Raw genomic sequence first — 25404 nt, 5'->3', positions numbered from 1 at the left:
GAGTTTATTAATGAAAGACGCTGATTTTATATTTGATGAAAAATGTTTAACAGCGTTTAAGCAATTAAAAACATCTTTAATCACCGCACCTATCATGCAGCCACCTGACTGGAGATTACCTTTCGAAATCATGTGTGATGCGAGTGATTACACCGTAGGCGCTGTACTAGGATAAAGAAAGGATAAGAAACTTCATGCTATCTACTACGCAAGTAGAACACTAGATCCAACCCAAATGAACTACACCACCACTGAAAATGAACTTTTAGCCGTTGTGTTCGCCTTAGACAAACTCCGTTCCTACTTAGTAGGGGCGAAAATCATTATCTATAATGACCACGCCGATATTAGATATCTGCTAAGTAAGAAGGATGCCAAACCAAGACTCTTAAGATGGATCCTACTCTTACAAGAATTTGACTTAGAGATAAAAGATAAGAAGGGTACTGAAAACGTAGTAGCAGACCACTTATCACGAATCGAAGGGAATAAACCTGAATAAATTCCAATCAATGATGATTTCCCTTACGAACGACTTATAGCCCAAATGGAAAGCGACATGTCTGAACTAACAATAAATGATACCGAAATAGAAGAATCCGTGGAAGAAATTCATGCGAATGCAACTATGCGATGGTATGCTGATTTTGTCAACTGCCTAGCTGTTGGAGTACTGTTAGATACCCAAAAGTGCTTATTTGAGCTATGAAATATGGGCATCTTTCACTCCATTTCCTTGCTAAAGTGTTCGAAACCACCTTTGTTTTAGATGAATTGCAATACAATGATAAACGATCTTGGTACCTTTGATTTGTGTGTTATTGTGCAGGAATAGGGCATGAAATAATAGAAAATGAAGCCACAAGAAAGTTGGCAAAGGTACCAAAAAGGGATGCATTCATCAGCTTGCTCGCTAGGCGAGGGCTGTGGCGAAGAGCTCGCTAGGCAAGCACCCAGCGAGAGCCCAGCGAAGAGCTCCAGTATTTGACAGTAGCAAACATCAGCAAACTCGCTGGGCGAGCAGCCAACGAAGGGTGTAGCGAACACGTCCAGACTTGGCCAAAAGCGCAACCAGCACTCACTCGCTAGGCGAGCCATTAGCGAGCTCCCAGCGAGCAATTACAGTAGCAAAACCTCCTAAGCTCGCTGGAGCGAAGGGTGAAGCGTGGGCTTCGCCTAGCGAAGGTTTTGTTCGCCTAGCGAACATGCCAATCTGGCAGAGGTTATTTCTTTGGGCGCAGGTGCCTCAGGTGCCTCATTTTGGGGCTCGCTAGGCGAGCCATTCTGCTCGCCTAGCGAGCATGACAGCTCAGTAGCAACTCTATAAGTAGCAAGGGCTACTTTTTGGAGCCATACTTTTACACCTCCATACTTTTGTACTTTTTAGATATTTTTCCAGCATTGCTCTAGAGATATTTTGTGACCTAGAAATCATTTCTCTTCATCTCTTAACAATCTTTCATAAAAAGAAGGTGGATTCCCATCCAATCTCGATTATTCGACTCGGATGTTGATCAACCTTCTTCCGAAACTTGTTGACCAAGCTACCATGAAAATGAGTAGCTAAGTTCTTCATTTTGTCAAGGTTAGATGTAGATGATCATTAGCTTTGTGTGTAAATGGGATGATCTTCATTTGTAAACCCTTTAATGGTGAATATATGGTGAAAACTTTGTTCTTATTGAAAACTCTTTGTGTTGGTTTATGATCGAGAGATGTTTACCAACTCTTTACCTAGGTTTTCATCCAATCTTGTTTGTTAGCTAGAGATAGTAATGAATGATTTTGTTCACCATAAGGTTGAACCAAAAAGTTGTCATTTTGATAGATTGTGTTAGAGATAAACAATGGATCAAAATGGGAAAACTCACAATGTGTGTTAGAGATAAACACATTGAGAGGACTTTGTGAAATAGTTTATCATCTAAAGGAGTTTATAAGTTTTGTTGATCGAACATATACATGCAAAGTGATTGTCGAACCCTAACTTTGGCAATATTTCTCAAATATTAAAACCAAATCTTTTACCGCATTTTATTACACTTTTATGCAAGATACCGTGACTAAAACCAAAACCCCATTGTTACCTTAAGATAAGAATTAAAACAACAGTCGAAAGGCGATGATATCTCACAATCCCTGTGGAGACGATAACAAAAACCCGACACTTAAAATATACATTCAACAAAATGGCGTCGTTGCCGGGGATTGTGAATTGATATTGCGAGCATCGCAATAGTTGCTTAATTTTTAGCTTTCGAATTTTTGACTTGTGCTTGTAATTTGTTTGGTTTAGTGTGCAGCTTTCATTTTATGCGAGGGAAGATTCCTGTGGACGAACTTCTTTTTGATCCCGAGATCGAAAGAACCGCAAGGAGGCTGAATAGCAGAACGAGACGAAGGAGGCAACAGGCTAGACAACGACAAGAACAAGGAGAAAGTTCTTCTACCACACATCCACCACCGTTCATACCAATCATGGAACCACCACCACCGCCCATTTCCACTCCATGTGTAAACAGTCTAAGGAATACTGCTCAGTTTGCCAACCACACGGGAAGGCAAGCCGAGATGAAAACGGGAACTCTTAATTTACTATATGGAAGTCCATTCACCGGAATGGACCATGAAGATCCCTTTGATTTTCTCACCAAATTTTACGAGATAGCATTGGCGGCCGGAGTTGATCAAGCTCAAGAGCTCCCGTTGTTCAAAAGATTATTTCCCCACGCTTTGCTCGGCAAGGCAAAAGATTGGTACTTAGATCAAACACCAGCCGTCATGACAGACTGGAACGTGTTGGAAGAGAAGTTCATCGAAAGATTTTTCTCCCACAACCGGTTCATGGAATCCAAGACGGCCATCTCAGTGTTTTCACAAGGAACCAATCACTACAACAAACAAGACCTTAGACAACGCTTTTTTTAGCCTTAGACAGCGCTTTAAAGCGCTGTCTAAACCTCCGCTGCTAAAGGTTTAGACAGCGCTTTTTTAAATCTTAAAAGCGCTGTCTAAGCCCCCCCCCCCCCCTTAGACAGCGCTTTGGCCAAAAGCACTTTCTAAGACCCTCCTATTTTAATTTTTTTAGGTATACCTTAGACAGCGCTTTTCAAAAAGCGCTGTCTAAGCCCCCCCTTAGACAACGCTTTTGCCTAAAGCGCTTTCTAATCCCCCCCTTAGACAGCGCTTTTTACAAAAGCGCTGTCTAAGGTATACAAAATTTTTTGAAGCTTTTGTTTTAAACCACATTTTTTCCAGGTTTATAAACCAGAATTTCTACCTGTTTTCAACCAGATTTTGACAGACAATTATCACATTTTATATAAGCCATTTTGGCCTTTTTTCTACCAATTTTTGGCTAACAAATATATATATATATACCAATTCAAACCAATTTTGCCTTAAATGTATCAAAATATATACAAATTTATGTACACATTTACAAGTCATAACATATACTACAAATGTACACATTAATTACACAAATTTATGAACAAACATTGAGCTTTATCATGAATTGACACCACTCCACTTTGATTTCGTCCACTTGATCCTTTGTATAAAATGCACACTTGAATTCATCAAAGTACTACATAATAATATAACATATTTTGAATTAATTCCAACTATTTAATTATATGAGATATGTGTAAATTAATTGCAAAAATATACCAAAGTTTACAAAAGAAACTATAATGGTTGGCTATAGTAAAATAAAAGGCAGCAATTAAGCAATTACAAGTGTTTTAATGATGTCATAGTCCCAAGATAATCGTGCAGTTTTCCACTGATGTTGCAGTTCCTTAGAACACTGTGAAACAATAAGATAGACAACAACGATATAGTATGAGTGCCTCTCTTGCAGCCCTTTTTTACGTTCTATTTTTGAAAGAGGCAGAGGAAACAACTTACAGAGTGTGTAGCTTTGTCATACTATTAAGTTGTGGCATAGGTGCATCTTCAGGTCCTTCCAAATCACTAATTCTCCTAAGTATCACAATAAAATCAAAGCTAAGTGAACATAATTAAATAAAAGTTAAATTTCAATCTTAACTTCATCGGTATATAGTATATATAGTATATAGAATATGAAATATGAAATATCAAACATACAAGTCAGTTAAGTTTCTTAAACGTGAAATTTCAGAAGGAATAGGCCCCTTTAATCCACTTCCTTGAATCATTCTGTCAAAAGTAAAGTAACCATTGATAATTGATAATTCTTTTTAAAGCAATGCAAGAACACCTAAAGCTGAGGAAAAAACTAAAATATAAAAGAAAGTGCATACAGTTTTGTAATACTTGTCCAGTTCTGAATATAATCAGGTATCTTTCCAGAGAATTGGTTATCCTCAATTCGGCTGCATTGAAAGAGAATATGTAAATTCAAAGCATCATAGAACTATTTTGAATTTATTTGTCAGTAAACATTATCATACAAATTTGAAGCTTACAATTCTAGCAATGTAGTGAGCTTGGCCAATGTCGCAGGTAGTTCTCCACTAAAATAGTTGGAAGAAATACCTCTATATATAATTGAAAAACAAAACAGTAAATTAATTTTTAAACATTTAGCTTCCATATTTGGAGGGAGAACATCAATAAAGTAGTTACAGTGTTTGAATCTGGGTCAAATTTCCAAGCTCGGGAGGAAGATTTCCAGACATTTGGTTGTTCCACAATTCCCTGTCCATTTCAAAATTAAAGTTAAGTTGTAATGAAACCTTTTGAATTGAACACATACATGTTTATGTACTTATAAAAGGATTCTTTTTCTGCTAAGGTAGGAAATGAGAAACTCACAAGACTCGGAGAGTAGATATGTTTGCAATCTCCACTGGTATTGAACCAGTTAATCGATTTCCAAGGAGGGCACTAAGATGATTAATAAAATTGTCGTCATTATGACTTTGTATAATAGATCAAAGAATCGATGATTAAATGCCAGAAAAGAAAAATAAGAAACAAATCATACATTTTACTAATATTCATCATGGAGCCCCATTGTTTCGGAATTGTACCATGCAAGTAATTACGAGAAAGGTCACTGTAATAGAGGGGGAGAAAAAGTTCGTAAAGAAAAATAATTTATAGATACATGTGATTCAAGATATAAAAAAAAGTTCAATAATATTGTTAATTTGGATATGAGGGAGAGTTTGGGAACTACATACATAGTTTGAAGATAACGCAACCTGGTGAGTTCGGGCGGGAGAGTGCCTGGGAGATCTTGCCCTTTCAAAATTCTAAACTTACATTTTGCCATAAAAACAATGAGCAAAATAAAGCAGTTAATTCTAATATATTTCTTAGCCAGTAGATTTTAGAGGAAAAAACTGCAACAAGCTCTTCTAGTGTATAGAGTTTTAACGCACTTAACTCAGAAATCGCTTTCTCCACATCAGGAAGACTCTCAAAAGCTTTCTCAGAAGCACGTTTCACAACAGCATCTTCTATCGAAGAGACAAAATCCAACAAACGCGGCCTAAAAAGCAAAAAAAAAAATGGTTGAACGATAAAATAACAATAATCGAACAAATGGTGACGAATTAAAGTAGCTACCTCCATTTTCCACGGGTGAGTTTCCATTGCATGAGTTTGGAAAGTTCTTGAGTGGTGATGAAAGGGTTAGGGTTTCGTTGGTGAATGAGAGAAGGGAGTTCGTTGCAGTAGAATTGGTTGAGAGAAACCAGATCGGGTTTTTTTCTTAGTGAGAGAAAGAGATTGGATTTGAGATGGGTATGTAGAGAGTGCTGGAGGGGTTTAATCGCAGGAGGGAAAACAAAAAGAACTGAGAACGAAAATAGAAGTCTGAAATTTAATTTTAATTAGACCTTAGACAGCGCTTTTGTGGAAAGCGCTTTCTAAGATATGCCTTAGACAGCGCTTTCCAAAAGCGCTTTCTAAACCCCCACCTTAGACAGCGCTTTTGGTTTTAATTTTTTTTTTAAATTGAAAGACTTTAAACAGCGCTTTCTCAAAAGCACTGACTAAGGTCTATATTTAAAAGCGCTGTCTAAGGGGGGGTCTTAGACAGCGCTTTCTAAAAGCGCTGTCTAAGACCCCCCCTTAGACAGCGCTTTCATTATTTTTTTAGAACATTTTCCGTGTTTTATTTTTATTTTAACCTTAGACAGCGCTTTCTTTTAAAAGCGCTGTCTAAGATGCGCTGTTAAAAAACCTTTTTGGCGTAGTGAATGAATCATTAAATGAGGCGTGGGAAAGATTCAAATCCATGCTTCGGAAGTGTAAAGGGCATGGATTTGATGAATTGACTCAAATCCATATTTTCAAAAATGGACTTCAACCAAATTGCAAGACTTTGTTGGATGCTACCTCGGGTGGTTCTTTATTGTCTAAAAGTGCCGAAGAAGCTACAAATATCATAAATCGAATGGCTCTAAATGATCTTCAAAGTCAAAGTAGAGGCAACTCTTTGAAGAAGCCGGGAGTGCTTGAACTTGGGACGAACGATGCCATTCTTGCCCAAAACAAACTGATTTCACAACAAGTGGAACTCTTAACGCAGCAAATAAAAGAGTTGAGAGAACCTTCAAAAGCTAAACAAATAGCTTGTTGTGAGCTTTGCAAAGGTGAGCATGACACCAGATTTTGTCCACCTCCCGGGTTCGAAGAAGTAAACTACATGGCGAACCAACGAGACTACCAACCGAGACAACAACAACAACAACAACCTTATCAACCACATCCTCAAAATCAACAACAACAACACTTCCAAGGGAATCAAGGGTTCCAACCTAGGAGTAACTATTACCATAACCAAGGTTATGGGGGTGGTTCTTCTAGCCGTCAAAACCCTCCCCAAAATCCTTATCAACCTCAACAACCGCCGGTCGTAACTTCAAAATTAGAAGAGACATTGACACAATTTATGAAAATGTCAATGGCTAATCAAAAGAGCAGCGATGCGGCAATTAAAAATCTCGAGACTCAAGTTGGACAACTTGCTAAGCAACTAGCGGAACAACAACCCGGTCCTTCTTTTTCGGCAAACACGCATTGTAAAGCGATCACGACAAGAAGTGGGAGGGAGTTGATTAGTGAGAATAAAAAAAGAGATGAAAGTGAACAAAGAGAGGAAAAGAAAGAAAATGAGGAGGAAATATTGGAGGATAATATTGATGGTGAAGTGGGGGAGTGGAGTGAGGAGGAAAAAGTTGAAAAGAACGAAAAGAATGGTGAAGTTGAAAAGAAAGAAAGTGTGGAAATTGAGAAAAATAAGAGTGATGAAGTAATGGTGGAGGAAGTGAAAAAGAAAAGAGCAAGAAGTTCTAGAATTGCTTAAGGAAAGGAGGTAGTGAGCGCTACTCCAATCCAAAACCTTCCTTATCCACATGCTCCATCCAAAAGGGAGAATGAACGGCATTACGCCCGGTTCATGGATATTTTTAAACAACTGCAAATCAACATTCCGTTTGCCGAAGCCTTGGAGCAAATGCCCAAGTATGCCAAATTCATGAAGGACATACTTACAAAAAAGCGGAGGTATACGGAACCGGAGACCATTGTCCTAGATGCGAGCTGTAGTGCAATTATTCAAAGGACGCTTCCGAAAAAAGAGGTTGATCCGGGACGAGTTACTTTGCCGGTTAAAATTGGTGATATCTATGTCGGAAAAGGACTAATTGATTTGGGGTCAAGCATTAATCTTATACCATTGTCTATTGTAAAGAGGCTTGGCAACATTGAAATTAAGTCCATCCGGATGACGTTGCAATTGGCCGATAAGTCGACTACCCATCCTCATGGCGTAGCCTAAGATGTTTTGGTCAAAGTCGACAAATTCTTTTTCCCGGTCGATTTTATTGTTATTGATATGGAAGAGGATGATGATGCTCCGCTCATTCTAGGCCGACCGTTCATGAAAGCCGCGCGCATGATGATAGACGTTGATGACGGTTTGATGAAGGTGAGAGTCCAAAATGAAGAAGTTACTTTCGATCTATTCGAAGCAATGAAGCATTCAAAAGATAGAAGTGATAGCTTTCGCATCGATGTGATCGAAGAGGCAATTTTGGAGGTTTCTAAGCATATTCATGAGATATCTCCTATGGAGTTAGCTCTTGACGACTCATTTGAAGTTTTCACAGCTGAAGAAGAGCAAGCTCTTGATGAATGCTTAAGGGAACTTGATGGTTTAAACGAACTACAACCGTGGGAAGTTGAGGAGGAAGACTTGAAGAAGGAGGTTAATGACGAAAAAGCGCCTATTGAATTGAAAATGTTACCTTCTACTTTGAAGTATGTATTCCTAGATGAGACCGAAGCAAAGTCGGTCATCATAAGCAACCTTTTATCAAATGATGAAGAAGCCCGTTTGATCAATGTGCTAAAAAAAATCAAGAAGCCATGGGTTGGACTCTTTCCGATCTAAAAGGAATTAGTCATTCCTATTGCATGCACAAGATCTTAATGGAAGAGGATTTTAAGCCGGTAGCTCAACCACAACGCCGCTTAAATCCTACTATGAAGGAGGTTGTTAGAAAGGAAGTTGTCAAGCTGTTGGATGCGGGAATGATTTACCCGATTTCGGATAGTCCATGGGTTAGTCCTGTGCATGTGGTTCCGAAGAAAGGTGGAATTACCGTGATTCGAAATGACAAGGATGAGTTGATCCCTACTAAAGTTGCAACGGGGTGGCGAATGTGTATTGATTATAGGCGGTTGAATACCGCAACTCGAAAAGATCATTTTCCACTCCCGTTCATCGATCAAATGCTCGAAAGACTCTCGGGGCAACAATACTATTGTTTCTTGGATGGCTATTCCGGGTATAACCAAATTGCGGTTGACCCGGCCGATCATGAAAAGACGGCTTTCACATGTCCGTTTGGAGTTTTCGCATACCGAAAAATGCCCTTTGGGTTGTGCAATGCACCGGCGACCTTCCAAAGATGTGTGCAAGCCATTTTTGCCGACCTTATTGAGAAAACAATGGAAGTCTTCTCGGTATTTGGTGGTTCCTTTAGTCTATGCTTGGCAAACTTGAAAACGGTGCTTGAAAGATGTGTGAAGACCAATCTTGTGCTTAATTGGGAGAAGTGCCACTTCATGGTGACCGAGGGGATAATGCTTGGCCATAAAGTCTCTTCAAGAGGGCTTGAAGTTGATCGTGCTAAGGTTGAAGTGATTGAAAAGTTACCTCCTCCGGTGAATGTGAAGGGAATCCGAAGCTTTTTGGGGCACGCCGAGTTCTATCGGCGCTTTATCAAAGACTTCTCAAAGGTAGCTAAGCCTTTGAGTAATTTGCTAGCTAAGGACCAGGTATTTCTCTTAACCGATGAATGTTTGCAAGCTTTTGAAACTTTGAAAGAAAAATTGGTTACCGCTCCGATTATAGTCGCTCCAAATTGGAATTTAAATTTTGAGCTAATGTGTGATGCGAGCGACTATGCAATCGGAGCGGTATTAGGCCAAAGAAAAGAGAAAAATTTTCATGCGATACATTACGCAAGTAAAGTTCTTAATGAGGCTCAAATTAACTATGCCACCACTGAAAAAGAATTACTTGCGATAGTGTATGTGCTTGAAAAGTTTAGGTCTTATCTTATAGGGTCTAAAGTCGTAGTGTATACCGACCACTCGGCGATTAAATATTTGCTCACCAAACTGGATTCGAAGCAAAGGCTCATCCGTTGGATCCTCTTGTTGCAAGAATTTGATGTTGAAATCAAAGACAAGAAAGGATTGGAAAATTTGGTGGCGGATCATTTATCTCGCTTAGTTAATGTGGAGGTTACAGCTTCAGAGAAGGAAATCCGGGAAGAGTTTCCTGATGAAAAACTTTTCAAAATTCAAGTTAGGCCGTGGTTTGCAGACTTTGCGAACCACAAGGCTAGTGGTTTTGTGCCTCCCGACCTAACTTCGAACCAAAAAAGGAAGTTTCTTTCGGATGCCAAGTATTACGTATGGGATGACCCGTACTTGTTTAAGTTAGGTAGTGATAACCTTTTAAGGAGATGCGTTACTGGCGATGAAGCGCAGAGCATCCTTTGGCATTGTCATAACTCGCCTTACGGAGGACACTATAATGGGGTGAGAACGACCACTAAAATCCTTCAGTCAGGATTTTATTGGCCCACTATTTTCAAAGACGCACATACCCATGCGCAAAGTTGTGATAGTTGCCAGAGAAGCGGTGGGATTGGTAAGAGAGATGAGATGCCTCTCCAAAACATCCAAGAGGTCGAAGTATTTGATTGTTAGGGCATCGATTTTGTAGGACCATTCCCACCCTCTTATGGTAACGAGTATATGCTTGTCGCAGTTGATTACGTTTCTAAGTGGGTTGAGGCGATTGCCTCACCTCGGGCGGATGCGAAAACGGTAATAAATTTTTTGAAGAAAAACATATTTTCCCGTTTCGGAACCCCCCGAGTGTTGATAAGTGACGGAGGGTCACACTTTTGTAATGCACCGTTGGAAAGCATTTTAAAACATTACGGTGTATCACAGAGAGTGGCAACTCCGTATCACCCACAGGCTAATGGGCAAGCCGAGGTCTCTAATCGTGAGATTAAGAGAATTCTCGAAAAAACTGTGTCAAATTCAAAAAAAGAGTGGTCACAAAAATTGGATGAAGCGTTATGGGCATACCGTACCGCCTTTAAAGCTCCAATTGGGCTCACTCCCTTTCAATTGGTGTTTGGTAAAACTTGCCATTTGCCGGTCGAATTGGAGCACAAGGCCTTGTGGGCTCTGAAATTTTTAAATTTTGAAAAGGATTTGGCCGGTGAGAAAAAGAAGGTGCAACTGCTTGAGTTGGAAGAGATGCGCAATGCCGCATATCACTCAAGTTGGTTGTACAAAGAGAAGGTAAAAAAATATCATGACAAAAAGCTCTGAAAGAAAGAATTTGTGCCCGGACAGTTGGTCCTATTGTTCAATTCCAGGTTGAAGTTATTCCCCGGAAAGTTGAAATCAAAATGGTCCGGGCCATTTCGGGTCAAAGAAGTGAGGGAGTACGGAGCTATTGTCATTGAGGACATGGAAAAGAAGGAGAGTTGGACCGTTAATGGCCAACGTTTGAAGGTTTATCTCGGCGGTCATGTGGATCGCGAGAGCTGTGCTATTTCTTTGGATGCTCCTCTGTGAGCATCGCACCATCGAGCTTATCCGACGTTAAACAAGCGCTTGTTGGGAGGCACCCCAACATTGTAAGTATTTACAGTTTTTCTGTGGTGTCGTATTGGGATTCCAATTGTTAAAACCTTGCTGAATGTACCAGGAATGTTGTTGTTGAAAAGGCAAATGCTGTCATGCTCGCAAGGCGAAGCAGTAGCGAGCGGATTCGCTAGCTGCTCGCTAGGCGAAGCGACAGCGAGTGTTGCGTGGCAGCACTCATTTAATTATCAGCAGGCCACTCTTTTGGGCCCAAATGCAACTTTTCTTTTTATAACTCTGAACTGAAGCACTAACACAACTCTCACAAACACTCTCTCACTTTTCATCTCACTCACAAACAACTCTCACAAACACTCAAACCCTAAACTGAAGCATTGCAAACCTCACTGCACTTCAAATTCAATCAATCTCTTTCACTAAGGTTTGCCCTAATTCCATTTCTTTATGTTTTAACTTTGTAAATTTCTGATGCATATAAATTTAGGGTGAATTTGGGGGAATGGGTATATTAGGTTTTGCATGTGGGTGTAGATTTGCATGTACATTATAACGATGCTTTTCTTGATAGATCATTTTGTTCTGAAATAGATACCATGAGAACTTGGGTTTTGCCAAAATTTCACTGTAAACATTGCAGAACCCAAAAACCCGTAAGATTCGCTAGCAACTCGCTAGGCGAATCAGTGGCGAGTTTTCGCTGCCACTTCGCTAGGCGAACCTGTAGCGAAGCTTCGCTAGGTTCGCGCTAGGCGAAGCAGCAGCGACCATAACAGTAGTTGGAATTCTGGTTTTGCTTTCTAATCTGTTTTGTGTTTGTGTTGTTTCCTCTCTATGTCTGTGCAGATGGAATCCAGATCCGGAGCTTCGAAAAAGAGAAAGGGCGGGAACACTTCCCGTCCCGTACCAATACAATTCGACACCGACAAGTTTGTCGGGCCAAAGCAAGCAGCAAGATATGTTGCTTTGGAAAAGCGAAAGATTTTGCCGGAAAAGAGATTTTTAATCAACCCTGAAGGCACGAACCGAACATTCGCCGGGTTGATTAACAGCAAGAAGTGGGACCGGTTAATATCCCCCCTGGAGCATTACGATATCGCAACAGTGCGTGAGTTCTACGCGAACGCACTGCCGAACGACGACGAGCCATTCACATGGACGTCTAGAGTGTCCGGCCGTCCTGTTGCGTTCGATCGGGATGCAATTAACCGTGTCCTGGGTGAACCGCTCCATCTGGGAGCCGAGGAGAGAGACACCTACCACCAAGATCTAAGGCTTCACCGGGATACTGATGCGATTTCTACTGCCCTGCTTCTGAAAGGGAAATCAGTTGAGCTGAACCCATCTGGGGTTCCCATGAGATACCATAGGGAGGACATGACTCCCTTGGCTCAACTGATCCTTTTGTTGGTTCTTACAAACATCGCACCCAAGTCTCATACTTCTACCGTGCCGATCCCAGTGGCACACTTGGTACACAGCATCCTCACGAACGTCCAGATTGATGTGGCGAGGATTATTGCTTTTGAGCTGAAGTCCGTGATTGAAAGCGGGCTAAAGTCGGGGGCACGAGTGAATTGTCCCCTGGCTTTCCCTTGCCTAATCATGGCTTTGTGCCTGCAAGCGAGGGTGAGGCTACCCTCTAGGGGTCAAGTAAGGATCCCGCCGCCCATTGATGACCGATAGGTGGCCAAGTATTGCAAACCGAAGAATGTAAGAAGTAGTTCAGCTGCTGAGGTTACTGGGGCTTCTGATGGTCCTGGTACTTCTACTCTAGGATCCGATCCTTTCCAGCAGGCTGTCTGCAACTACAACTAGGACTGGATGGTGGCAACTCAGCGCGCCATGCTCGATATGCACGATTCTATGCAGCTGTTACAGTTGTAGATGCGCGACCCCTCCGGTGAGCATTCTATGATGACACGTGAGCAGTTTCTGCAGCACGCTAGCTGGCCTGTGGACAGGCCTGTGTTTGGAGAGGGGGCGGGTGCTGGTGCTTCTTCTGGTGCTGCTGATGATGCTGAAGATGATGATGATGATGATGATGAGGCTACCGGTTCTGAAGCCGGTACTGATGAGGGTTATGAGTCCGTGGAGGGCTAAGTTATTTTATTTTTCATATTATGTTTTATTTCTATTGTATTTTCAGATTTGTGTATTTTGATGTTGGTAATGTACTTTTGGGGTGTTTTGTCCCCCATGAACAAATTTAAATTTTGAAGTAATGTTATTATTTATGTTTTAAATTTCGTTTGTTTTAATAAATTTTTGGTTGGTTGAGTGTCAAACCTTCTAGATTGGTTGCTCCTCAAAGAAGTATCCAATGAAGGTGCATCCGAGCTTGGATGGCAATGATAAAAATAAACAAGTGAATAATACTAAGGTACATGGTTACCTCCGGCTAGAATTTTAGAATGCATTAAGAACTTTACTCTTTTCTGTAATTGAATATTGTCTTTTTGCAACATAATTGAATGAATGTTTCATCGAGGACTTAAAACCACAAATTGTGAGGAAACCTCCATTGTACACTTAAATGCTGGATTCTAATAAGCTTTGTTGATTCATTTGATTCATGCTTTGTCTTTTATTATTGTGAATATGTGGAAGCAATTAGAAATGATCAAGGCACTTGTTTTCTATCGAGCACAACCAGTTCCAAATACAACTTACCTGTGAGCAGAGAGAGTATTCGTCAACCCCTTTGAGCTTAAACAGTTGAATCTCAGCTTGAAATAAAGCGAGATTTCAAAAATCTTTTTTCTTGAAACCCGAAAATTTTTGATAATTGTTCTTTTGCCGTAAAAAGTCAAGAGCATTCACTTAGGGTGAGTAAGAAATAAGTTGGGGAGAACGAAAATGAGAATCGGTAAGTGCCACAACTCTTGGAAAATCAAGCAAGCATAAGAAAAAAAAAAAATATATATATAATATAGAAAAGAGAAACATCTGTTTTGTAAATATGATGTGAAAGAAAAAAAAATATATAGAGAAAATGAAAATGAATGCTTGCTTGAAAGAAAAATAGTGAAAAACAAAAATTGAGTTGTGAAATAAGAGTTGTGAAGGTTTCAAATGAGAAACAAATGGAACGAAGTTGAGATGTGTGAATAATGTACAGTGAATGTCTCTTTTGCATCGGCAATTTCGTTTTCAATGGCCTTAGAAATGACTCTTGTTTGTTAACCTAACCAAGCTTCAACCGAAAAGTCCTTAGTGATTTTCGTGCTTCCACATTACCATTTATAATTGTTAGACATTGTATGAATTGAATTGATTTCTTCATTGTTTGTTGGAGAGTGAGATTATTCCCGCGGTTGCAAACGCGTAATTTCTTCAATCCTTATTCGAAGAGGAGAGATAGGATGATTCATTCAAGATAATATTGTTGTGGATAGATATATATTTCGCGTTGCTACTAAGTTTTAGTTCTTGTGTATTATTTTATTCTAACCGTTGGAAATTTGTATCTGCTGATTCGCTTGTGTTTGAGCCGTTTTATCCGATTTCGGAGAAACCTTTTTCTTAATGTAAATCCTCTTGTCCTTCAAGAGGCATACTTTGCTTGAGGACAAGCAAGAATCTAGTTGGGGAGAGTTGTTAGATACCCAAAAGTCCTTATTTGAGCTATCAAATATGGGCATCTTTCACTCCATTTCCTTGCTAAAGTGTTCGAAACCACCTTTGTTTTAGATGAATTGCAATACAATGATAAATGATCTTGGTACCTTTGATTTATGTGTTATTGTGCAGGAATAGGGCATGAAATAATAGAAAATGAAGCCACAAGAAAGTTGGCAAAGGGACCAAAAAGGGATGCATTCATCAGCTTGCTCGCTAGGCGAGGGCTGTGGCGAAGAGCTCGCTAGGCGAGCACCCAACGAGAGCCCAGCGAAGAGCTCCAGTATTTGACAGTAGCAAACATCAGCAAACTCGTTAGGCAAGCAGCCAGCGAAGGGTGTAGCGAACACGTCCAGACTTGGCCAAAAGCGCAGCCAGCACTCATTCGCTAGGCGAGCCATTAGCGAGCTCCCGCGAGCAATTACAGTAGCAAAACCTCCTAAGCTCGCTGGAGCGAAGGGTGAAGCGTGGGCTTCGCCTAGCGAAGGTTTTGTTCGCCTAGCGAAGGTTTTGTTCGCCTAGCGAACATGCCAATCTGGCAGAGGTTATTTCTTTGGGCGCAAGTGCCTCAAGTGCCTTATTTTGGGGCTCGCTAGGCGAGCCATTCTGCTCGCCTAGCGAGCATGACAGCTCAGTAGCAGCTCTATAAGTAGCAAGGGCTACTTTTTGGAGCCATACTTTTACACCTCCATACTTTTGTACTTTTTAGATATTTTTCCAGCATTGCTCTAGAGATATTTTGTGACCTAGAAATCATTTCTCTTCATCTCTTAACAATCTTTCACAAAAAGAAGGTGGATTCCCATCCAATCTCGATTATTCGACTCGGATGTTGATCAACCGTCTTCCGAAACTTGTTGACCAAGCTACCATGAAAATGAGTAGCTAAGTTCTTCATTTTGTCAAGGTTAGATGTAGATGATCATTAGCTTTGTGTGTAAATGGGATGATCTTCATTTGTAAACTCTTTAATGGTGAATATATGGTGAAAACTTTGTTCTTATTGAAAACTCTTTGTGTTGGTTTATGATCGAGATATGTTTACCAACTCTTTACCTAGGTTTTCATCCAATCTTGTTTGTTAGCTAGAGATAGTAATGAATGATTTTGTTCACCATAAGGTTGAACCAAAAAGTTGTCATTTTGATAGATTGTGTTAGAGATAAACAATGGATCAAAATGGGAAAACTCACAATGTGTGTTAGAGATAAACACATTGAGAGGACTTTGTGAAATAGTTTATCATCTAAAGGAGTTTATAAGTTTTGTTGATCGAACATATACATGCAAAGTGATTGTCGAACCCTAACTTTGGCAATATTTCTCAAATATTAAAACCAAATCTTTTACCGCATTTTATTACACTTTTATGCAAGATACCGTGACTAAAACCAAAACCACATTGTTACCTTAAGCTAAGAATTAAAACAACTATCGAAAGGCGGTGATATGTCACAATCCCTATGGAGACGATAACAAAAACCCGACACTTAAAATATACATTCAACAAGTACTTCCACCAGACCTATCTTACCAACAAAAGAAGAAATTCTTTCATGATCTAAAACAATACTACTGGGATGAACCTCTGCTTTTCAAAAGAGGTACCGACGGTATTTTCCATCGATGTGTTCCTGAGGATGAAATAGACGACATAATCTCTCATTGCCATTCCGCTCCCTATGGTGGGCACGCAAGCACTTCAAAAACCTGTGCTAAGATCTTACAATCGGGCCTCTTTTGGCCTACTCTATGGAAAGATGTCCATAATACGGTTATAAATTGTGATCGGTGCCAACGCACTAGTAATGTTTCAAGACGTAATGAAATTCCACAAATAGGAATCTTAGAAGTGGAAGTCTTTGATATGTGGGGGATTGACTTCATGGGACCATTCCCGTCTTCTTATGGTAATAAGTACATACTCGTAGCTGTCGATTACGTTTCAAAATGGATCGAGGCTGTAGCTTCTCCGACAAATGACACACGAGTAGTGATTAAGTTTTTCAAGAACATAATCTTTCCTAGATTCGGTTTTCCAAAACTAGTCGTTAGTGACGGTGGCTCCCATTTCATATCAAATATCTTTGGAAAACTTCTTCTGAAGTATGGAGTCCGACACCGTGTAGCAACACCTTATTGTCGCATCTCGAAAAATACGATTCCTCGCGGTGGTCGCGGAAAAAATTAATGTTCGAAGAGAGTCGCCATCGAACTTTATTTATCCCAATGAAGGAATAGGAAAATATCGATAAAACCTTTAGGAAATAGAATAATGGTCGTCGCAACCATATTCGGGTTCGGGAGTTGATTACGCAAGGGGAAGGTATTAGCACCCCTCACGTCTGTTGTACTCAACGGGAACCTTTTAGTTCTAATTTACGTTTTGAGTGTTAATTTATGTTTGTTTGTTTTATTCGAATAATTAGATTGTTAATAGAAATGGATGGAAACCTTAGAATGGGGGAAAATGGAGGTTTTTTATTAGTGTGCTCGCGAAGATACATCAATTTTCTGCCTACGTATCCTTAAATAAGGAAATCAGAATATTCGTAGTTCGGGGACTACGGTTGGTTGACGTCTTTTAGTGAACAACTGTTTAGATCGTGTTCTAAAGGCTAAACGTTGACTTGTCTACTCTCGGCAAAGGCCTAAGCATTGGTTTGTTATGCGCATTAGAAAGGATTTAAATAGTGCTCTTTCTGAAAGTAGTTTTGGTCACACGGGGGTGACAGATTGGATGTTTTGATTGGTTGAGATGTTTTTGGTTGGATGACGATTACTCGGATAGTCGAGTAAGACAATTAGCATCCTAATAGTCGGGAAAGGGAATAGAAGACTCTAGTCCACTTTCTTTTTCATCCTTAATTATAGAAAGGATTTGATAATAATTAAGGTGTTTTGAATGGATGACGAATACTCAGATAATCGAGTAAGACAACTTGTATCCTAATAATCGAGAAAGGAAATAGAAGACTCTAAACCGCTTTCTTTTTCATCTGAGTGATTATGAAAATAAGTTTGCGTATAGTTGATGTATTTTAGAATGAACGATAAGTACTTGAGTGACTGAGTAAAACAACTCATATCCAAGCATTGGAGAAGAGGAGTTGAAAACTCAAAAACCATCTCCTTTTTCGTATAGTTTGTTATGAAAATGATTTGGTTAAGTTGAAAAAATGTCAATCGTTCGACTAACCGAGTAAGAGAACTCGTATTCAAATAGATGAGGAGAGAAGTTGAAGGCTCAAAGTCATCTCCCTTTTCATTTTTGTCGTTATGAAAGGTAGTTTAATTTAATCGGGGTTTGGAAGTTTGTAGAGGAACGACAATTATTTGACTAACCAAGTAAGAGAACTTGTATTCAAATAGTCGAGGAGAAAAATTGAAGACTCAAGGTTATCTCCCTTTTCGTTTCTTATTATAAAAGGATTTGATTGGTTTGTGCTTAAATGGATTAGAAATGACGATTATCCGACTAACAGAGTAAACGAATTCGTATTCAAATAATCGAGGAGAGGAGTTGAAAACTCAAAACCATCTCCTTTTTTATTTCTAAATGAAATAGTATTTAATTATGATCAGGTATTTTAACTTAATTTTGAAAGAAAATACTCGACATTGGATCGAGGTTTTAAATTTGTGTTCGTGAATAAATCGAATTTGATTTAGTGTATCAATCATCTACTCGATTAAAATCGAATAGGTCTCATTGTAAGAAAGCCCAAGAGTAAGCTATGTGAGGTTGATGGCGATGCTTAAAAGCGATCGACTTACAAGGGTATGGAAATGGTCTCGATATTGAATCAAGAATTGTGTGATTTTGAATGATTTTATCATGGTTTTGAATTAATGAGGAAATGGAATGAAATTGGATTTGTATTGTGAAATGGTACGAAATGGTGATATTTGAAAGAAATTGACCAATTTTTAATCAATTTATTAAACTTTGATTAGATCGATTAATTAAGTTAATTAAAATTAATTATCAGAATTATTTAATTAAATCAAATAATTGGGTTAATTAAAATTTAATTAATAGAAATTAATTATTTGATCAAAATTTAATTAATTAATTTATTATAATTTAAGGAGAAAGAATATAATTACAACCCAATTTTATTGCAATAGAAAGAAAAAAAACCAAAACCACCATAACTTAATATTTATTTACAATATTACACTATGCCACGAACCTAGAAACAAAATCCAGTAACAAATACGGCGAAATTGAAATTAAAAAAAGATGCAAAAACGTATTTGACAAAAGGATATTTTATTTAATAACACAATTATCTAAATCATTACTTAAACGGATGTAAAATATTCAAATTAATAATTAATATTCATTAACCGTTTGGAAAAAAAAGAAAACATCGCAGAATTCCCAAAAGGTAGGAGAACCTCGACTACTATATTTTTAATTGATGTGTTATTAGCAATATCACCACATCCAAGTCTAGTTATCGACATAGCTTAATCGAATGGAATCATTTAACTGAACTGTACACGAGTCAAACCACAAACTATGCACAAATCAAGCCCAAGAAACGATTATTAATGTTTTAATTTAACCCTGCCAATTACCAAGATTGGTATCAAAGTTAACAAAGAACAACCAAGATCAATACAAATCTCATAATGGCAGCAAGTACTTAGATTGGAACAGGATCAAATTCAATGTTCGAGTTATAAGGTAAAACAACAAAAGAATTCGTTTGGACTCGTTACCATCGTGTCGTTGCGTTGTTAATGTTGCGTGCACAGTAGATGAAATCGAAATGTTGTTGTTGAAGATTCGGTGCATATTCCGTAATGTCCTTCCATCATATCCCGCGTAATCCACGACCTCGACGATGTCACGACGAAAGCTGATGAGATTCAAGTCGTGAATCAAGCTCACAACCTGCACAGAAATGGATATCAATCCAACAAACTTTACGAATTCGAATTCATCGAAACAAAGTTTGAATCGAAAAATAAATCCAATTTATTAAGTGTATAAATAAAAAAAACTGTGAGTTATGGAGGGGTTGGAGTCGTTTCGAGGACGTCGCCGGACGGAGAGGGTTCGTCGGATATTGCGGCGAAAGTGTGCTGGCGATTGAAACAGGTGACTTTGAAATTGGCGTTGCAGAGGAAAAGACGGATCACGGCGGAGATGTCGTATGTGTGTTGAGCGGCGAAGGGTGAAGGGTTTTTCGGCGGAGGGTTTCACAGCAGTAATCGTTAAGGGAAGAAGAAAGGGTGCTGTCGGAGGTCATGAGCAGTTCACGATGAAGGTTGTTGGTTCGTTGTCGGAAGTGGTTGTTCTCGAAATGAAACGGAGGCGGATGGGCCTTGTTATGTGGCTGTGCGCGGTGGTGCGCAGTTGGAGAAAGAGAGAGACGGAGGCGCGGCTGTGATGACAGGTTTGCGTTCTCCGGCGATGGCGGAGGCGGCTCGGAGAGAGAGTGAAGGATATCGGTGGACGGCGGTGTTTGTGTGGGTTTCGCCGGTTATGGAGGATTGAGCGGTGAAGACGTGAGGGGTGCGTTGAGTGTAGTGGAGAAGGGTGACGTGTTTGGGTGGCTATGGCGGTTCCGACAAGGATGAGAGGAAGAAGATGGGTGGACGACGGTGTGAAGAGGAAGAGGGAATCGTTTCTTTCTCTTTTTTCTTTTTTGTTTTTTCTTTTGGACCAGTGGTGTTAGTGTGTATGAACTCCCCTTCTTCACTTTTTATTTATTTTTTAATTTTTGAACCGTTGGAGGAGAGAGAGACCTCTTTTCTCTTTTGTTCTTTTTTGTTTTGTTTTTTACTGACAGTATGTGAGTGATTGAGGAGTGTAGGTTACCCTTCATGAGTTGTCAAGAGAAGAGAGGTCTTATTGAGGAGTGGTAGCGTGTCAGCTACTCAATAATTATTAATTTTTTTATTTATTAATTACTTACTATTAAATCCTAAATTTTGATTGGATAAACTAGGATAAGTGTGGATTGCTTAACATGGACCATTGATTAATTCGAATTGATGGTATGGATCGAATCAAAGAAACACACCAAGAAGCACACACTATTTAAATAAATTAAAATGCCTATAATGTTATTTTTAGATGACTTAATCAATTTCAATCAATTGAATCAAATAAAATTCACAACTTTTAAAATAATCATGATAAAATTAAAATGATAACATGGGAAATTCTATTTATTTAATCTGACTATTTTGACGAAAGAACAAAATTAAAACGACTAAAAATGAATAAAAGTCGGGCCAAAATTTGCTCAAAAAATTAAATCGGATGCATTAAAATGATCAGTGTGAAATATACTTATTGAAAAAATACAACGTTTCTTTTAATTTTGAAATAAATTTTCACCGGTTAACAGGCTCAGACGGATTAAAATGCAGCTGAAGAAGTCGTCGAAAAATATAACGAGCATATACGATTAAACTACGTGAACCGTAGATTAATAATACTGATGCCTGCAAGCTTGATTTTGAAACTTTTATCCGCTGATTTTGTCTGTACTTTGAGGAACGATTTAACCAAATTGTCTGTATTTTCAAGAATTTATTCCGATTGATATTTTAGATATTATTAATGATGAAATACATGTTATGCTGTACAACTAATGCAAATTGAAATAAAAATCGAATTTATGATTTTTTTTTTAAAATGCCCGGACAAAATTGGGGTATGACACTTATCACCCACAAACCAGTGGGCAAGTCGAAGTTTCGAATCGAGAGATCAAGCAAATTCTAGAAAAGACTGTCGGAATATCCAGAAAAGACTGTCGGAATATCCAGAAAAGACTGGTCATCTAAACTAAACGAAGCTCTATGGGCCTACAGGACAGCATACAAAACCCCAATAGGGACCACACCCTTTAAATTAGTCTATGGTAAATCATGTCATCTCCCTGTGGAATTAGAACACAAAGCTTACTGGGCAATTAAGACCCTAAATATAAATTATACTTCCGCAGGTGAGGAACGAATTTTGGACATTCACGAATTGGAAGAACTTCGACTAGACGCCTATGAGAATGCCAGGATATATAAAGAACGAACCAAAAAATGGCACGACAAACGTATATCTAGGAAAGAGTTTAATGTCGACGACATAGTACTACTATTTAATTCGAGACTTAAGCTTTTTCCGGGAAAACTTAAATCTAGGTGGTCAGGCCCTTTCGAAATCATAGAAGTCCTTAAAAGCGGTGCGATAGAAATCAAAGGTCGGAATAGTGAACCATTTATGGTAAACGGGCAGCGATTGAAAAATTACCATAATATTGACAACAGAGACTATTCAAACAGTCTAAGACTTATAAAGATGCCTGCTCAACCCCAAAACTAGTACATCGCAATGTTACTGTCGAACTTACGACGTTAAACAAAGTGCTTAGTGGGAGATAACCCGCCTTTTCTTTAATTTGTTATCTTTGTTATTAAGTATTTTCCTTCTTTGACTTTCATCTGTATTTTTGCTCCCTTTCCTTAATTCTATGCAGTAATACTTGTTGCTTCTAGTTACTAACTTAGAAACATTGGATACTGATTAACAGGCGAATTTATAACTAGTTAGTCACTAACTTTCATCATGCAACTAGTAGATACAGTTTTCAGAGGCAAAGTTTAGAGAATGCGCTATGATTATTTAGCTCAGAAGGATATGGCTTTATCTATATATTATGATGGACCTACCATGGATAGGTTAGGTATCCGAGATAACATCTTGTTTATGTTTAACCAGCTAGGATGAGAGAATGCTGCTATTAAGAGAAGGTTTGGCACTTACCGTGAACTCACCCTAGAATTCCTTAGCTCCCTAGTTTACAACCCCGAGCATGGTTACGGACTCAACAAAGGGTTGATTTCCTTTAGGCCGTTTAGTATGGACTTCACTTATAACCGTAGAGACCTTGCTGACTTCCTAGGATTTCCTAGTGGCCCATTTGTTTTCACTACCCACCAGGAGGAATTAATCGATGACATCAACCTAGATTACTTTTGGGGTAGTTTAACTAGAGACTACCACCCTACCCCAAACAAAATGTACTCCCAAATCATACACAACCCTGCTATCCGCTACTTCCATAAAATACTAGCCCATACCCTGTTTGGAAAGGAAGCGAACAACACCATAGTGTCACGAGATGAACTTTTCATCTTACTCTGTGTCGACCAAGGTCGACATGTCAATGTTGTGACATTTATGATGGAGAGATTCATTCACCTTGCAAAGAACAATCACACCCCAATCATAATAGGCGACCTAGTAACCATGATAGCTGATGCCATTAGACTTAGACGCCCATTTTACGAGCATGTACTGTTTGGACACATCCGACCCATGGACATTGAATTTTGCTTTGACCGTAGAATCATAGGAAACCTTGGGCCGAATACTTTTGATTACCTAATTAATAACGAAGTTGTCCAGCTATTTACCCTACCTAACCATGAGAGAACAAGTGTTCATAACCGAAATAATTGGCTTTATGATTTAGATGAACACCCAATTGGTCCACCTTCACCTCCTGGGACACCGCCTATATATGAGTATTTAGATGACCCTATCCCTGTTGATGAATCTGACCCTGAAACCCCTCCAAACTACTATAACATAGATGAACCGAAACTTCCATCCTATGCAGAAAATCTTGCCATACTCCTTACCCATCTGGATGGTTTCCACACTGACATTACCAATGTGAAAGAAGAAATAAAGAGCATGCGCCTTGATGTCTTAGGCCTAATGGATGTCGCCGTCGAACAGTTTGATCACTTGAACCAGGTTGTAGCTGCATTGGGACAGAACCGTGGCTGATTTCATCGACCGCTGACCTCTCCTATTCACATTAAAGTAATGAGGACACTGCTATGTTATAGTGTGGGGAGGGAGCGCTTTTATTGCTATTATTTAACACTTTTATCGTTATTATTATTATTTATTTTTTTATGTTACATTTAACTTTCAATTTAATTTAATTTAAACAACATTGTTATTTCTTTTTGCTTCTACAATAAATTCTATTTTCCATTCATTTTATTGCTGTTAATTTCATACTGCTTTTATACTGCTGCCATACTGTGTTAATGCTATCATTACTACTGAGTTTCTGCTGTTTTCCAAAAAGCTAAAAACTTTGTGAACGTTGCATTTGACGCCCGTCACATGTTGTGTAATGCCCGTCACAAAGGCGTGACGCCCGTCACGGATGCACCACGCCCGTCACACATCATGCAGATGACCGTTACACAACCGTTATGTGTGACGATTGTAACCCCCCTAGGACGACCGTCACGGATCCAGAGGGTGCGCCTATAAAAACAGGCGCACTTCCTCTCTTCTTCCTCATCAAATCATCCTACTTTCCTTAACCTTCCCACTCACACCACTCTTTTCTCCATTAAATTTTTTTTCACAACCTTTTAAGCGAGAAACATGTGAGTACCTTATAACTCACGAAATCCATCTCTCCCACCAAAAACTACATTTTCATAAACCACACTAATGGCCCGTCAAGAGAGAGCTGCTCCCGACCTCTCAAACATCGTATTCAGAAATGGAGAAGTTAGCGAGCGACAGAGAGACAACTACCTCAAATTCTATCAACGTTCAGTCCAAGCTATGAGGTATGTTGATAACGAATGTCTGACGGAGCTGGGACTTTCATATGGCGTGGGATGGATGCTGACCAACTCCGGCTTGACGCAGCTTTGCACCAACCCGCAACCAACTTACAAGGCGCTGACCTTGGAATTCCTGAGTTCTTTCTCCTATGTTACCCCTCCTGGCGCAACTCAGTTCACCACCGGAGTCGCCACATTCAGAATGTTCGGTACCTAGTATTCCTTGAACCAAACCCGTATAGCGCGAATGCTTGGCTTCCTACATGTAGAGGGAGTTCACTACTGTATCCCTGACGGATGGTCAGAAATAGCATTTGGAGTGTGGCATAGCCTTACCAACATGAACGTCACAAGTTGGGATGTGCTCAACGCAACTTACATCCATAACCCAGCTATAAGATATTTCCACCGAGTCCTAGGGCACACGGTTTTCGGAAGAGTCAACAATCACAAGGTAAACTCTAAGGAACTCTTCTTTCTTCACTGTGTGTTCACCCCGATCGCGTTCAATGCCACCCCATTCCTATTGGCCAACATACAGGTTGCATGCATGAGAGGCAGCCAGGCGTTCTGTTTTGGAGGAATTATCACCTTCATAGCACTAGGCCTGAATCTGGGGGATAGGCTCGCCGACTTACCCGCCTTGCCAGCCGAGTTCCTCGACATCGACTATTGCCGTTCTTCACACCTCATCAAGGCCAAAGACGATGGGAAGTATCATTCTGTGGTTAGAAACAAGATAGTTCGAAGCATCATCATGCCCAACAGGAACCGTACAGATCCGCGGAATATGGAAAATTGGATTTTTGATCTAAACGCCCCTGAGGCAAATGAAGGAGATCCTAACAATGGAGCAGATGAAGTCGAAGAGGAACTTTACCGAGAAATGCCACAACCACCTCCTGAGTACGTTGCGGAGACATCTTTCCGAGGCCAGGGAAGAAATGAGCGACGACCTGCCACCATGGAAGACATCTATGCTGAGATGTTGCGACACAACCAGAGGATGGAGGA

The 25404-nt window shown here is 39.6% G+C and overlaps 1 protein-coding gene and 1 pseudogene across 1 annotated transcript; both read right to left on the bottom strand.

Annotated features, from left to right (window-relative positions):
- Positions 1 to 3664: 3664 nt before the first annotated feature.
- LOC127093053 (probable LRR receptor-like serine/threonine-protein kinase At1g53420) lies at positions 3665 to 5364 on the bottom strand. The gene is made up of 9 exons (XM_051031951.1): positions 5175 to 5364; positions 4976 to 5047; positions 4804 to 4875; positions 4615 to 4686; positions 4455 to 4526; positions 4290 to 4361; positions 4114 to 4185; positions 3913 to 3987; positions 3665 to 3811 (listed from the first exon to the last, which is right to left on the bottom strand). The coding sequence occupies exons 1-9, from the start codon at positions 5264 to 5266 to the stop codon at positions 3736 to 3738; spliced, it is 675 nt and encodes a 224-aa protein (XP_050887908.1). The 5' UTR covers positions 5267 to 5364; the 3' UTR covers positions 3665 to 3735.
- Positions 5292 to 22923, bottom strand: LOC127095344 (uncharacterized; annotated as a pseudogene).
- Positions 22924 to 25404: the final 2481 nt, after the last annotated feature.

This window comes from Lathyrus oleraceus, chromosome 6 (genome assembly GCF_024323335.1).
Source record: "Lathyrus oleraceus cultivar Zhongwan6 chromosome 6, CAAS_Psat_ZW6_1.0, whole genome shotgun sequence".
NCBI classification, from domain to species: Eukaryota; Viridiplantae; Streptophyta; class Magnoliopsida; order Fabales; family Fabaceae; genus Lathyrus; species Lathyrus oleraceus.
This window is presented reverse-complemented; position numbering and strand designations above follow the sequence as displayed.

Bases quoted from the DNA above. Each gene is read 5' to 3' on its own strand.
- LOC127093053 (XM_051031951.1), bottom strand. From the start codon at position 5,266: ATGGCAAAATGTAAGTTTAGAATTTTGAAAGGGCAAGATCTCCCAGGC. The intron at 5,048-5,174 runs GTATGTAGTTCC...CCTCTATTACAG, and splicing joins TTGCGTTATCTTCAAACTAT to TGACCTTTCTCGTAATTACT. The intron at 4,362-4,454 runs GTAAGCTTCAAA...CTTTCAATGCAG, and splicing joins CTCACTACATTGCTAGAATT to CCGAATTGAGGATAACCAAT.